Here is a 15,923-nt window from a genome sequence, read left to right as displayed (position 1 = left end):
TGACGTTTTGATACGCGTGTGCATTATGTAGTGTCCAGTGAGGATAAACATATCTTACAAATGAAACTTTAACTGATTTGAGAATATAATCTATGTGTGTAGGAAATTCAAGCAGGCGACTGGTTTGGTTATATGAAACATCTGTTTGAATTTGAAAAGAAACCGAGTTGTGCCTTGGCTGTTCTGCAGTTGGCTGCATGAAGTTGAAGTTGCTGGTGTTTAAGGTAGGCAGCTGCTACGGGAAAGCTTAGTTTCAGCCCCGAGTGGATTTCGAGGCCCTCTGTGGGTTGGAAGGGAAGCTGTGGCACACGTGGGGTTGTTTCCATGGCAGCCTCCCCCCCCATGAAGGACAGAAGTAGGAACAACCCACACAAGCTCCCCCGGGCAGGGGACGGTCACCGGGGAGGTGGGTGTAAGCCGGCCCGCTGCTCTCTGGGACAGGCTCGCCAGGTCTCTGAGCGCTCCTGCTCTGCCTGTTCCGGTTCCGTCCTTGGGAATGGGGCGCCCCATGAGTTCGTCCTTTGTTCTCGACTCCCTGAGTGCCGATCTCCAGCCGTGCTCCCGGAAACGCTGGCGGTGTGTCGTGACCTGGTCCTGCAGCTGTGTGTGCTCAGAAGCCGGGTCCTCAGAGTACGGAGTTCCTTCTGAGTCGCCGGTGTCGTTCCAGGACGGCGCTGGGCATGGCTGACTTCCTTCTTCTGCTGTTCCTGTTTGTGTCTTCACAGCTAAAACAATCCCTAAGGCAGTATCTCAGTCGCTAAGTAGCCATTGGGTGCCTAGAATAAAGTCACACCCGGGCTGACACTAGGCACCCTCGGTGTGGAGAGCAGCCTGGGACTTGGTGCTGGGTTTGCTGGCCTGGTGGGGTTGTCCCTGGACCAGACCTCGTCCACAGACCACAGTGAGGGTCTGTGTGCCTGAGCTGTGGCCCTCTCATCTGGGACAGGAGGGCAAGCTGGTGGGAGTAGATGGGTCCCCACAAGGGCGTGCTGGGGTGGGGGGCCCACCCGTGGGCTGTCTGGGCTGCACACAGCAGGTGCATAGGTGATGTCTGTGTGTGTTCTGAGCATTTCTCCAAGAAGAGGGTCCGTACCAGTCTCTGCCTCACCCAGGAGGCGTCTGACCTCAGAAAGACGCAGCTGTGGAGTGAGCAGGAAAGAACAACCATGGGACAGGGGAGTCTTCCGAAAGGCGGATCGCTCTGGGCGCAGCAGGGGCCGACAGGTGGGTCTGCCAGGAGAAGACGAGCCTGGGACTGGCTGGTGGAGCCATGGCAGGGGTCAGTGGCCCCCAGAGCTTAAGTAACAGGAAGGCAGAGTGCTGTGTGCTCAGGAAGGGGCTGTGGGAGCTGCCTGTCTTCAGAGGAAAGCCTGGGCTGGCTCGGCCTTGGAGAGAGGTGGGAAGAGGCGTGGCCGTTCCTGCCAGCTGAAGGAGGGGAGGGTGTCCTGGCCCGCTGTCTCCTGGACCTGGGTCCTGCCACCTCCTTCTTGATTTTTTTCCTTCCCCTGTTATTCTCTTCTGTTTACATTTGTTGAATCCGGTTAACAGGGATTCTGTTTTTCTTCAGAAAATTCTAGAGCAGTAAGTCTGGTCCTGGAGAGATCCCGGTGTTGCTGCCTGCTTGGTGATTTTGAAGCAAAAAAAGGGAATCAGAAATCCCTGAAAAAGACCTTTTTTTAAAAAAAAAAATTAATTGAAAGGTAGAGCTACAGACGGGGGCGGGGAGAGAGATCTTCCATCTGCTGATTCGCTCCCCAAATGAATGCAAGTTAGGGCTCGGCCAGTTAGGGCTGCAGCCAGGAGCCAGGGTCTTCTTCCTGGTGTCCTGTGTGGCCGCAGGGTCCCAAGCATATGGATGGGTTACCAAGGAACTGGATCAGAAGTGGCGCAGCCGGGGCTTGAACTGGTGCCCAGATGGGATGCTGGCTCTGCAGTCAGCAGCTTAACCTGCTGTGCCACAGCACGGGCCCCTCTAAGGAAAGATGGTTTATTTGTTTGAGGGCCAGCCGTATGTGTGTATCGATAGTCCGTCCGCTGGTTCACTCCCCACATGTCTGCGGTAGCCAGGGCTGGGCCAGGCCAAAGCCTGGAGCCAGAGCTCCCTCCTCTTCTCCACTTGGTAGCAGCGATCCAAATACTTGAGCCATCGTCCACTGCTTTCCCACGTGTGTTGGCAGGGAGTGATCCGAAGTGTCAGGACTACAGTGCAGGCGTCTCAGGCGGCATCCTAAACCGCTGTGTCCCCTGCTTTCCATGAACTTTGTCGTGCCATGAGCGCCCTCACCTGATGTCTTAGTTCAGTGGCTTTAACAACTGAGGGAGGCAAAGCGGGAGTTTCTCTCATCTTACAAGGAAATGGAAACCCAAACAACTTTCTAGGAACCCTGGTGAGCCCCGGACGCAGACACACTGAGCAGGGCACTGGAGAAGGCATCCAGGCTCCCGGAGGGGAGTTAGCGGGGACGGCTCTGAGGGCCTCGGGGCGGGCGCTGTGTTGCTTGCAATGGGTGAAGCTGCCTCTGGCAGCACAGGCAAGTGCTTGGGCCCCCTGTGGGTGACCTAGATGGAGGTCTGAGCTTCTGGCTTTGGTCTGGGCCAGCCCTGGAGGTGGCAGACCCTTGGGGGAGTGAACCAGTATCTGGAAGCTTGCCTTTCAGCTGTCTCTCTGCCTTTCAGGAAATAAAAAATAAAAATGTAGAAGTTTATTTTGATATGGAAATTTTGAAATCTATGCATATGAGGGCTCTTCAAAAAACGGATAGAAGTGTGCATTAGGATCAACTGCCTGTATTTCAAAAATTTGTTGCACCAAATGAACTTCCAGTTACATTCCTTTGCCTAAGAGAGGCTGAGTGCCACTGCTCCCCAGCAGGTGTCTGAACACCCACTGAGTGACTTCAGGCCTGCAGGACGCTGGCGGAGGCTGGGGCAGGGGCTGAGTGAGAGCCGCCACCCCCGTGCAAGCTCTGAATAATTCGTGTGTCGAACCCCTCCGGTCATCAGCGCTCTGCTTCCTGCCTGTGCCTTGACCGCAAGGCAGAAATGAGGCCCGCGGGCTGGGGGCCTGGGCTGCAGGCAGGAAGTTGGACAAACAGACGCCGTTATCATGTGGGCCCGGGGAGCGGCCCTCACTACGTCCCCCACCCCTACTGCCAGTAAGTTCATCCCTCTGCTACAGTACATGTCCAGTCGCGTCATCCACCTGTGGTTTTGAGCCCTAATAGGCATTGATGTGATGGGTTTTCTGAATGCGAGATCTGTTATGGGCAGTGCAGGACAGCGTGTTCTGATAATACCCATCTGTCAGTCGTTCCTGAAATCTGTCTCCTGTGTCTCTTCCGTCCCTCCTTGAAGAATCCAAGGACAGGGCGTCTCAGTTGGATTCATCGTGTGAAAGACCAGTTTTTCCCCATTGGAAATTGTTTGTTTCATTGCTTTCTGCTCTGATTTCTCTCTTTTTGCTTACATTGTTTAATTTGCTCCTTTGATAAAGCCTAGACCATTATTTTAAATCTTTTTCTAAACTAATCATTTTTTTAAAAAGACTTTATTTATTTGAGAGGTTTCAGACAGAGAGAGGGAGAGACAGAAAGGTCTTCCACCCTCTGATTCACTCTCCAAGTGGCTGCAATGGCCAGAGCTGGGCCAATCCAAAGCCAGCAGCCAGGAGCTTCTTCCAGGTCTCCCACACAGGTGCAGGGCCCACTGTGCCACAGCGCTGACCCCTAAAGTGGGCATTTAAAGCCATAAATTTGCACCTCACACATTGTGATATTTTTATATGCAGCTCAAAATATTTTATTTATTTATTTGAAAGTCAGAGTTACACAGAGAAGGAGAGACAGAGAGAGAGAGGTCTTCCATCCACTGGTTCACTCCCCAATTGACTGCAATGGCTGGAGCTGCGCCGATGCGAAGTCAGGAGCCAGGAGCTTCTTCCGGGTCTCCCAAGTGGGCGCAGGGGCCCAAGGACTTGGGCCATCCTCTGCTGCTTTCCCAGGCCATAGCAGATAACTGGATCGGACGTGGAGCAGCTGGGTCTCAAACTGGTGCCCATATGGGATGCTGGCACTGCAGGCGGTGGCTTTACCCACTATGCCACAGCACCGGCCCTAGTTCAAAATATTTTCTAAATCCCTTGTGATTTCTTCGTTAAACATGAGTTATATATTGTTAATTTCCAAATATTGGGGATTTTCCAGGGGTAGTGTTGCTGTCAATTTCTAATTTAATTTCATGCATATATTCATTTCTTCTAAATCCATTGTTTAATGATCTAGGTTGTGACATACCTAGGTGAGTACTTCATGTGTTCTTGGACAGAGTATCTACTCTACAGTTACTGAGTAGTGTTTGAGGTGGTTGATGGTGTTGCACTTACCTTCTCTGTCTTTACACAATTGTTTGGTGGGTGGAGAGTATCTAATCTTATCAATTATTAATAGGAGAAGAGTGATACATTTTCCAAATACAATCATGTTTGTCTCTCTCTTACCCGTGAATTTTGTTCATTTTAGTTTAGCTCTGTTAGGTGTATACACATTTAGGATTGCTGTGTCCCCTTGATCAGTTGATAGTTTTATTTTTACAAAATGATTCCCTTTTTCCTCTGGTGTCTTGGTCTTAGGTCTCTGTCATCATTGTTGGCTGTCCCAGCCTTTGCATTTGAAAGGATGTGTCTTGTAAACACGAAGTTGGGTTTTGCTTTTTGAGTCAACCTGACAGCCTCTACCTTTTCATTAAATGCCAAGGTCATTTACATTTATTGTAGTTGATCTCAGTTTGAGCAAAAGGCTGTAAATTCTTGGTTGTTTTCCATTTCCCCTTCTGTTCCTGTTCTATGTTATGCTCGAGGAGAGGATTAATTGATAATTTTCCATTACGTTTTCTATGCTGTCTGTTTCGTAAGGTGTTGTAAGGAGTGTGGTGTCTAGCATCTTGAAGGAGGGAGGTGTGAGTCAGCAGTAGGAGCTTCACTGTCCAAGGCTGCCGAGGCCTGGTTCTGAGGAGGGAGGTGCAGGTGCAGCGCCTGCAGGCGAGCATGGGGGAGCCAGGGAGTGCGCTCCTCTCCAAGTCCTCCATTCTCTTTACAAAGTCTTTGTGATTCCCTCGTGGGGCCCCACCCTCGCAGCCTGATCCGGCCCATCACTTCCCCAAGGCCCTCTCCCTCAGACAGCATCATTGGACCAGGCCTCCACCCTGAGCCAGGAACCGTTAGCCAGTAAGTGTTAGCGGGAGACTTGGGGGTTAATTGCGTGCGTGTGGGAGCCGGATCACTTCAGTCCACGCCCTGAGACAGTCAGAATTTCCCCAGGGGGAGGCGGATCGATTTACTGTGTGCCGAGTCCTGGGATGATGAACTTAGTAACGCTACGTGAGAGCTGATTTCACAAATTTTTATTTATTTTTGTTTTATCTGCTCTTTCGTGCACTGGTTCATGTCCCAGATTCCTGCAACAGCCAAGGCAGGGCTGGGTCAGGCTGAAGCCAAGCCTGAAACTCGTTCATGATCTCCTACATTGGTGATGAGGTCTGAGAACTTGAGGCGTCTCCTGCTGCTTCCCAGAGTGTGCGTTGGCAGGAAGCTGAATGGGAAGTGGAGCTGGGCCTTCAACCAGGGACTCTGATATGGGATGCTGTCTCCTACCCACGGCAGCGCGCACACCCCTGAAAACAATTTTAAAACAGTGTTTGATGCTTTTTGGAAATCACATCTATCAATCAGAAAATCTGGGAAATAAAAGTATAAATAGGAAACTGAAACCACTCATAATCTCAGAAAGAACAGACTACTAGTATTTTGATGTATTTCTTGTGTTTATGATGTATTCTCATTACAAATGAGATAAATTGGCCCATACTCTATTGTTTTGTACCCTAATGTAATTTTGGCTAACATTTCAAATATTTTCTTACATCACAATTCTTTTTTTTTTTTAAGATTTATTTATTTATTTGAAAGAGTTACAGAGGAGAGGCAGAGAGAGATTTTCTATCTGCTAGTTCACTTCCCAGATGGCCACAATAGACAGGACTGGGTAAGGCCGAAGCCAGGAGCTTCATCAGGGCAGAGGCACTTGGGCCATCTTCAGCTGCTTTCCCGGGCATGTTAGCAGGGAACTGGATCAGAAATGGATCAGCTGGGACTCGAACCAGCATCCATGTGGGATGCTGGCCCTGCAGCCGGCGGCTACACCTGCTATACCACAGTGTAGCCCCATGTCATGATTCTTAAAAGAAACACTTTAATGGCTACATCACATTTAATTGGTTATATAAACCTTTCAATATTTTCCTTTTAGGGCATTTATTGTGTTTTTAAAATTATAAATGGTGTGTCTTACTCCAGGCTAGAGCTCTGGAAGTCGTCCATTTGGTTGTAACCCAGCCTGACACGGGCTTTCTAAAAACCACCAACATTTCACAGTGAAGAGCACAGGGATTATCAGAAAAATTAAAAACTATTGGTGACACATTAGGAAAAAACAGAAGCTAATAAAAGCAGTACTGGAGTTTGACACACACTGAATGGCCAGGAAAATGCACAGATTTTACAGTCTCAGCGTCCCTTATCTCAAACGCTGGGAACCAGAAGTGTTGTGGATTTTTTTTTTTTTTTTCAGATTTTGGAATATTGGCTCGTACACAACGGGATGTCTCAGTGGGAAATTAACTTCCGGGTCAGGTAGCACCTGTGTGCAGCCGGAAGGTCGTCTGATACGTATTTGCAGCGACCTGCGTGTCTGTGCCTCATGGCTTGAGCGGGATTCTCCCCTTGCAGTGTCAAGCTGGCACGGGCGTCTTGGCCTTGGGCGTCTGGGGTTTTGCATTACAGATGCTCAGCCTGTCAGCTGAGAAAGACCTGAAACCTGCCGTGGGAAGGAGTGTTGGAAGAGTCTGAGGGAGAGGCGAGAGGCGCAGAGAAGGGTGATGTGGAACTGTCCACAGGCTGTGGCGCTGCCTGGCTGTGCTCCGATCGTCTCCTGACAAATCAGTCCTGGTGGGACAAATTTCAGAGTGATGGCGCTAAGTAACTCGGATGCCTCTGATCAGTGACACAGCACCTCTGCCGGCACGCCGGGGGAGGCAGCTGGCCCAGGTGCCCTGTGGACCAGCTCCCGGGGGAGGCAGCTGGCCCAGGTGCCCTGTGGACCAGCTCCCGGGGGAGGCAGCTGGCCCAGGTGCCCTGTGGACCAGCTCCCGGGGGAGGCAGCTGGCCCAGGTGCCCTGTGGACCAGCTCCCAGAAAGGTGGTGCTGGCAGACTCCTCTGCTCCACTTCCTCCCTGGGGTTCCCTGCCCTGATGCCTGTCTTCACTGGCTGCAGGGCTACAGCGTCCTGTCCGGATCCAGGCTGGGCACAGTAGTTTCACTGACAGTCCGAGGAGGCAGCGGCCATGGGCCTGGCCTATGCTTCTGGGTCCGAGGGCCACAGCTGGGTCGAGGTTCCGGCTCCTGCTTATGACATCCAAGCCCCAGCGTCTACCCAGACTGACTGGCGGCACTGGGACAGCTGACAGCAGGGACTGGTGCCGGTGCGTGTGAGAAATTCCACTGGGAAGCCAAAAAGCTAGACGTTTTAGCACACTCATGGTTTTGAGAGTAGTGGCCGGGCGGCCCGTGGCAGGCAGCACGGCTCGGGCTGAGGTTCCTGCGCTCAGCGGCACCCCTTGCCCTGCATTGTGGAGACCCTGGGAAGTCACACAGAAGGATCCTTAGGGAGGGGAACCCCTTGGGGGGGGGGGCACAGGGCTCTGAGGGCTGACAGCTGCGGCTCACAGCAGGGACTGGCACCCTGCTCTCCCCCAGCGCCCAGCTGAGGCCCGGTCAATGGTGCGAGTTCATGAATGAACACGGGTCTCTTTCCAAAGACATCTGCTCTTTGTGCAAAGTCCAGCCCAGAGCTCGTGGCTGCAGGCTTTAGACACAATCTTATTAAAAGCTCAAATTAGCTTTTTAGACTGGATTTTTACTGTAATAAAATCAGCCTAAACTTTTTTGTCTGCTACCCCCCCCCCCAGCGGTTGCTTAATTTTGTTTTCCCCAGAAAGCGGGGCTCGGGTCTGGCTGCCGGGATTCCACAGGAGGCGGTGTGTGGTGTGTGGTGTGTGGGGCTTTGTTTTCTTACCCAGCGCTGCAGGTTGCTGAGTAAGGGGCCCTGGCTACCCGATGAGGCACCTCAGCCAAATCGTTTTGCCAGTAGGCGGCTGCGGGCTGCAGACTTCAAAAAGCTCCGGGCAGCAAATGGCTTCCTTCTGATGGGGGTGGGGCCGCTGCTGCTTCCTGCAGCTGGGACTCCCGCTGGCCTGAGCCTGACCCTGGTTGCCAGAGTGAGTGCCCTGTGCCTCGGCCCTGGGGTGGACAGCTCGGGGTGTCCTCAGAGGGTTAGGGGCCCCTCTTGCACTGCGCGCCATCCTTGCATTCCCCCTCCTGCTGTTCCTCAGACGTGGGGAGTCTGGGAGAGTCGTCCCTGAGGCTCGGCCTGTGGGGTTACTGGAGAGGACAGTGCGGTGGGGAGAGGCGGGGCAGCAGCGCTGCGCCTGGGGAGGGGGTCCTGTGCGCAGCTCTTGCCCCCCTCCTTGCTACCCCTGGGTCTCTGCTCTCTGCCTTGACCACCGAAGACCCCCAGGGCCGGGAGGGGCAGTGGTGCTGCACAGATCGGGGGTGGGGTGGGGGCTGGTGTTGCTTGCTGGTTTCCTGTACATCCTGGCACTTCGGTAGGGCAGCCCCGATCTTTAGCAGAGATGAGCGAGGGCCGAAAGCGGCAGGGGAGGCCTCGCTCAGCACTGCCTTGGCACAGGTCGGGAACCTGGCCTGCTGCGGGGTGGCAGGTTGTATTTCAGAGCTGCTCCACCTGGGAGGATGTAAGATGGAGTGCTGACATCCGCTGAAGCTGTCGGTCTGATAAAAGGGCAAGCAGGCTTTGTAGCGAGGGACTTCATTTAAACCGCCGCCGCGCTGTTGGTAGGGGCTTTGGTCAGCGGGTCCCAGCTGGTGAAGCCGGGTTAGGGCCAGTGCTGGTGGCTGGTGGGAGTTCAGCTGTGTCCTGTGCCACAAGGCAGGGGCACGGCCTCCAGCAGTTGCTTCCTGTTGCTGCCCTTTGCTTTCTGTGTCTGCAAAATGGGTCAGTCACTGTTAGGAACTGCTCGCTAATTCCAGAACCCCGGTAAAATGGGGGCACCAATAGTCCATCTCGGCCCTGCCCCACAGGTGGGGCTGCCTCCAGCTCCTGGTGTTGTAGGCAGGCATATAGAATAAAAGTGATCAAGTTTGTGAGCTGGAAGACCACGCCTTCACCACGCCCCTGTGTGACCTCATGCCCCTACCTGGTCACACCTGTGCACGCACTGGCCAATCAGGTTAACACTGCCCTTTGAAAGTGGATTAAAGGCCTGGGACACAGTGTGCCCAGCTTGTTTTTATTTTTATTTTTTTGTGGGGGACTTTAAGAGGGCCATATTCCAATATCATATTTTAGGAGGCCTATTCCGATATCACGGGCAACACCACTCCCTGCACATACCAGACTGGCAAGATCATGCTTCATACATCGCAGTAGACACGGTGGATGCAGTGGGTGTGGGTCTTCTTCCCAACAAACAGCCGAAAAAGGCCGCTGCCCACTGCCTGGGGGGCTGAATCTCCTCTCAGAACCCTGGCCCCAATCCACTGTCTAGATGGGCTGCAACCTTACTTTCCTCCTCCAGGCCATCCTGCAACTGGCCACCTCGTCACCTCCTTCGACCCCTGAAATCCTACCACCCAATGACCACCAGTGTCCTTGTAGGATTTTGTGCTTGGGACCGTGGCTGGCCCTGAATATGGTTTCGTGAATGTGATTCGTGGAGGGAAGGGCTGACGTCGCTCTTCCTTGGCGGAGAGTGTCCAAGTCGGAAGTTGTGAACAGACTCGATGTTTGATCTACACCCTTTACATCAAAATAATGCGCAGATCTCATATTTAACCATATTAAAGTGGGTTAGCAGGGGTCCAGAGCCGCGTCTGTCCCAGCGGTTAAGATGCCCGTATCCTACCTACATCAGAATACCTGGGTTTGAGCTTCGCTCTGGCTCCCGACTCCGGGGAGGCAGCAGGAGACTGATTATGTGTTAGGTAGGAAGATAGAGACGAGCCTGTGGGAGCAGTCTCAGAAGCACCCCTTGGCAGCAGCCCAGTGCTTCACACCACAAAGTCCCGGCCGAACCCCCAGTAAGTATAGGTGGTCCCAGTCTTCCCCCAGGGAGAGCACCCTAGGGGAACCCTCTCTTTCTGGCACCTGCTGGGCTACCCAGTCTGGTAACACTGGGTAATAAAACCTTGGGAGGAATTTCACCTGTTTCACACTCAGGCTAAGGGGAAACTGCTGGACCTCATCAGCCCAGTCCCTGGGCCTCTTGAGCCCACCTGGCCAGCAGGTGTATTTCAGCTCTCTGCTGAGATGTATGCCTGGCCTGTCAGGTGTATTCTCGGCACTGAGCTGTGTAACCTTGCCTTCCTAGTCTTACCGGCTAGTCACTCTAACGTTCCACCTAGAGAGGTGCCCTCCATCCACCTTGCTGACCACTCCTCTGTCTCAATTCTGTCTGAATTCTTAATTGCACGAGGACAAGTATTTTTTTTTTAAGATTTATTTATTTATTTGAAAGAGTTACACAGAGAGAGGAGAGGCAGAGGTCTTCCATGTGATGGTTCACTCCCCAGTTGACTGCAACTGCCCGAGCTGCGCTGATCTGAAGCCAGGAGCTTCTTCCAGGTCTCCCACATGGGTGCAGGGGCCCAAAGACTTGGACCATCCTCCACTGCTTTCCCAGGCCATAGCAGAGAGCTGGATTGGAAGTGGAGCAGCCGGGTCTCTAACTGGCGCCTGTGTGGGATGTTGGTCTTCAGGCCACGGCGTCAGCCCCAAGTATCTCTGTTCTAACCATCTCTGCCAACAACTCAGGTGACCGCAGATCTCTGCCACCTGTGTGCAGTTCCTGGCGCCGGGCTTCTGCCTGGCCCAGCCTCATTCCGGAGTAGTGAATGAGTGCATGGAGGACCTCCCTCTCGCCGTTCTCTCTCTCTCTGTGCCTTTTAAGTAAATATATAAAAAAGCAAAGGTAAAGAACAGTATGTGCTTGTTGGACCCACACACATGGTTCTCGAAAGGAGCGGTGCACGTGCGTGTGGGAGTTGGCGTCCATCCTGTGTGTGCTCATGGACATCAGTTCTTGAGATGTGCAGTAGAAAGAAGGGGGGACGGGGGACGCAGGGGGAATGTGGGGCATTTGTTTTTATTTGACAACTTGCTTGCTGTTGTAATTTATCACAAGCATGTGTCAGTAACTTCTTTAAGTTCTTAAAACTTGGTTTGGCAAACCGAGCTGTGAATTCAACATGTCCTAAGTCACATTTTCTCTCTCTTGGCTTCATTTTAGTGCACTCCTACCAGCCTGGGGCCTTTGGTGTGTGTGGTGTATTTAGGAAGTGGTTTGCAGATAACAGATTTAACCCATATTTGCATTAGAAAAGGAGCAGATTATCAATTTGATTGCACATCTGGTGTGAATATGTGGTACAATGTATTTTGAACTGTATGACCACAATTTGCATATGTAAATGTCGATTTTTCTTACTAATTTTTCTTTTTAAAATCAGTCCTTCTGTGGAAGGCTTAGGTGTCTGCACAGAAGAGAGGGGGGTGCCAGCCATGGATGGGGGCGCCCAGACTCCGCCCCTCAGCCCGCGGGCTCCTCTCTGCCGGCGGTGGTCGGCGGCAGCATGTGTTTCGCTGAGGGCCGCTGTGGTCCAGACGGGAGCACGGGTGGGACAGCTGGAGCATTGGCTCTGAGATTCAGCTGTTTCCAATGTGCAGCCTCTTAAGAGAACTGTGCGGTGAGAGATCTATAAAATTCTCTGTGTAAACTTTACAGAGCGTTTTACTGCAGACCAATAACTCGGAAACACATGAGCTGCCCCAGCCCCTCCAGTGCTGGGAGTTTGCCTTTGGGGACCCTTGGCTCCTGTGTAAGGGAGCAGGTGTTTGGAAACCTGTTTTATTCTTCAAGTGGATTTGGAAAAAGCCCAAGCCTGTACTTCTCCAGTAAGCAGAAATGTCCAGTCAGATAATTTAAGGTTGTTACTGGAGGTTCTTTATACTTCCTTATTCAGCCTCAAAGGGTTACACTGGATCTTAATTTTTAAAATTCATTATAAAATTAAGGAAACACTGCTCTATTGAGACAGTTTCATTCACATGCCGTGTACGCCTGCCTGTTTAAAGTGTGTATTTCCAGAGATGTGTAACCTCACTGCCAGCAGTCACCCTCCACCCGACCCCTGCAGGTCTCCCTCCTCTGACCCTGGCCTGCAAGTGGAGGAGCCACACAGTGTGGCCTCTTGTGACTTAGTGTCACCAAGTACCTCCTTCCTTTTAATGGAAACATATTCTGCTTCTTCATATCTTCTTAAAAGGTGTTTATTTATTGGCAGGAAGGTGGGGGGAGAGAAGAGAGGAAGAGAGAGAGAGAGAGAGAGATCCATCTTCCGTCCTCTGGTTCACTCCCCAGCTGCCTACAACAGGCCAGACTGAAGCCAGGGTGCCTGAGCTCCATCTGGGTCTCCCACGCGGGTGGCAGGGGCCCATGCACTTGAGCCTTTGTCCTCGGTCAGCTCAGCCGCGCTAGCCGGGAGCTGGATCAGACGCACTCCGAGGAGGGGCCTGCGAGCCCCAGGCTTGGCTTAATCCGCTGAACCGCAGCACCCACCTCTGCTCATGCACCCATCCTTTGGCTTGTTTCCTCTTTTTGCCTTTTTCTAAAAATGTTGCCGGAGACATTTGGAGGGTTATTGTCTTCGCGCAAGAAAGAATTCAGGCGTGAGACAGAGAGTAGTGGGAGGTAAAGTAGCAAAGTTTATTAGGGCAGGGACATCCGTAAGGACGGATGGGCACCTCTCCAGACAGAACCTGGGAGAGAGTGCAGTCGCTCGGACTGGGGGTGGGGGTGGGGGGAGGAATGAGCAAGGTTACATGGTGAGTGGAGAGAGTACACCTGGCCAGGCAGGCGGGCGGCTCAGCAGAGAGGCAGAGGGCTGAGCACGCAGTCCGGTTGTGGGGGTGGGGGGTGTTAAGGAGATGGGTCTCTGTCTTCACACATCTCCTCCTGAGACAAAGGATTTTATGGCTGTAAATATTAAGAAGCTCCTATCTGAGTTTTCCCAGGAAGGTATCAGACAGGAGGAAGCCTCGCTGGCTGCGCCATCCTGGGTTCAGAGGAAGGGTGAGCAGGACCCCCTGGAGAATGGGGGTCCAGAGCAGGGTGTTTGAAATGCAGATACTGGGCTGCACCTGGGAGATTGTGGAAGATTTGTCAGGCAGAAGGGGCGGGGACCCCCACCTGGCAGGTTATCAGGTAGGAGGGGGCAGGCAGGATGTGAACAAGGGGCTGCCCCTGGAACATTGTCAGCAGATGCGTATGCTGGACATAGATGTCTTCCCTTTAGGCCTTTATGTCACACACACACAAGCTCATAACTGACTTCCTACCTAACATGAACACTGCTGTGGGCGTCCGGGTGCACGACTTTGTGTGGATTATTTGCCGGGGCTGTGCTGCCAGTCCCCCTTTCTCCTTACAAAGTGTTTGCTGTGTGTGAGTTAGGTGAAATTCCTCCCCAGGTTTTACCACTCAGTGCGGTCAGACGGGAAGCCCACCCAGCTGCTCTGGCCAGAGGAGCCTCCCCCAGGGTGCCTTCCTTGGAGAAAGACTGTAAGGTTATTGCTCAGTGCTGTCAGGCCCGATAGCCTGCTTGTGCTGGTGAGCAGAGAGGATTCTTCCCGGAGCTTTCCTGGGGTGGGTGGGGCTGAGACCACTTCTAAAGCTGTCGGGTACGGCAGGACTGTGCAGTGCCAGGTACTGGTCTGCTTCTGAGGCTGTTAGAGCCTTCTCTGCAGACTCTTTCCTTTTCCTTAGGCCTCTCTCACACGGGCCGATTTCTGACTTGCTACCCAACAGTGCCATTTGTCAGTAAGACAGTTCTTTACCCATTGAATTATGTTGGCAAAATTAACTGACTGTAAACGTTAAGCTTATTTCTGGACTCTGTCAGGAAAGAAGACGAGTATGAAGCCCGAGCCAGACCAGGTTTATTCAGAATAAAGCCTGGGAGCCTGGGAGGGGCCACTCCAGGGGAACCACGGCAGAGAGAGAGAGGACACCTTCCACAGTGCAGCGGTTTATGTAGTGCGAAGTGGCGGGGAGGGGCTTGGGGATCTGCGTTAAAGCTGGGTTATAGACCGAGAGCTTGGGCTCCTTCTACAGGTCCTGTGAGATCCCAGCGTGAATTGGGAGGGGTCTAGGCTGGGGCTGGGGCTGGGGCTGGACCTGGACCCTGGGGCCGAGCTGCAGAGCTGCAGGGAGAGAGCTTGGGAGGAGCGGGGAGCGCTCAGGCTGAGGCTGGACTCTGCGGATGGTGGTGTGCCCAGCCGTCCAGGCAGGGCAGGGACCTGGGGGCCTGCTTGCTGTCTGCAGGGGAGACGTCAGTATGGATCTAAGGCTTTTTGTCTTTGCTCTGTCACTCTGTTAATTTTTAAAAATGGACTACGAGTTGGAGGAATGCGTCTGGGAGATGTGAGCGGTAGGACAGGCCGGTCTTTATGGGGATTGCCTTTTGGGGCTGGTGACCAGTGCTTGTTGGAGAGTTGATTCATCTGTGTGTGATCATGAGATTAAATATTTACAGACCTCCATGTCAGTCACGCAGGCCTGAGTGGATGCTGCTGGAGGCCTGGAGACAGTTTATTTACACAAATCACAAAGTATCATTCCCCAGCGGCGAGTGCTGGGGGGGTATCCTGGGCCATACTTGGGCTGTGCCCCCCAAGCTGGTGGGACTAACGCACACTTCCTCGCTCTATGGTGTTTAGCTCTGTGTGTGTGTGTTTAAATATTTTCCCTTAGTAAGCAGTAACTTAATTAGAAGGTGAATTTTGATTTTCGGATAATTCCTGATTTCTAAAGCATGCTGTTTGCTTTTTCTCTTTTCCACATTCAGTGGGGTGAGCTGGTTGAGTGCTGGCTCGGAATTCACCGGGGTTTGGGCCCTGCCCTCCATCCCTGCGAGCCGGGTTCTTGGACGGCTTCCTTCCTGCAGCCCGGGCTCTGGCTGCTGTAGCAGAGGTGAGCAGGAGCAGCAAGAAGCACGCTGGCTGTAGAATTGCCGAGAGGAGAGGCGGGAGTCTCCCAGCGCTGGCAGTGCCTGCTTTGCAAACTTGCTGTCATGTTGCAACCCTGTGTCTGATGCCCCTCCTCCATGCAGCAAGTGCATAGGTCAGGGCCAGGTGTGAGTTGGGGGTGAGGGAGTGGAGGACGGCAGCCTGCAGGTCTTGGAGAGCAGGCGGAGCTGCCAAGAGCGCGTCTCCTGGTTAAGTCCCCCTGACCACCACCAGCCACAGGCTGAGCTGGAGGAAGGGAGCGGCTGGTGCGTTGGAGTAGCTGGGGCCGTTTCCCAGCCCTGAGCTCGCTCTCCCAGGGCACTGAGAATCCCGCTGACGGCAGACGGTGTGAGGACGTTCTCGGTCCTGTGCTGGGGACCAGGAGGTGGCGGGGTGCAGTCTGCAGTGTAGTGAGCTGACTGAGCGCTTGCCAGGTGCCCCGCACACCTGCACACCTGCTGCGTGGGTCCCACACGAGCTGGGCCATGCTCTCCCACAGCTTCCCCTGGCCCAGGGGTTCCTTCCCAAGTGATTCGTTACTTTTCTCTCTTCCTAGTTTTGCCTCACACTAGGAATGTTCACTCTGAGTTCAAATTTTTGTTTATACTGATCACTTTTAGTTACTTGACAACTTTAAAAGCGATTTTTTAAAAACCTGTTTTGTTTTATGCAATCTCTGAAAAAGAAAAAAACCTGGATACTCAATTAGTAGGAAATTTGTCGACAGGTTGT

General features: G+C 52.9%; 1 protein-coding gene across 5 annotated transcripts in view; it reads left to right on the top strand.

Annotated features, from left to right (window-relative positions):
- The window catches only part of SERINC5 (serine incorporator 5), an 86,972-nt gene that overhangs the window by 8,655 nt on the left and 62,394 nt on the right, over window positions 1–15,923 (top strand). Inside the window, exon 2 of one of the 5 annotated variants that reach the window (XM_051854069.3) lies at window positions 103–224. The exons of 1 other annotated variant lie outside the window; for it this stretch is intronic. In XM_051854069.3, coding sequence (XP_051710029.1) covers window positions 198–224 — 27 coding nt within the window. In that variant the 5' untranslated portion in view covers window positions 103–197. Of the gene's footprint in view, window positions 1–102; window positions 225–8,239; window positions 8,329–11,074; window positions 11,098–15,046; window positions 15,157–15,923 lie in introns of those variants that run through there. 3 more of the 5 variants (XM_089312919.1, XM_089312921.1, XM_089312920.1) reach the window with 3 other exon arrangements.

Source organism: Oryctolagus cuniculus, chromosome 14, assembly GCF_051225735.1.
Source record: "Oryctolagus cuniculus isolate XC-2025 breed Fujian yellow rabbit chromosome 14, ASM5122573v1, whole genome shotgun sequence".
In the NCBI taxonomy this organism is placed as follows: domain Eukaryota; kingdom Metazoa; phylum Chordata; class Mammalia; order Lagomorpha; family Leporidae; genus Oryctolagus; species Oryctolagus cuniculus.
Note: the sequence above shows the minus strand (reverse complement) of the source record. Positions and strands in the feature narration are given on the sequence as shown.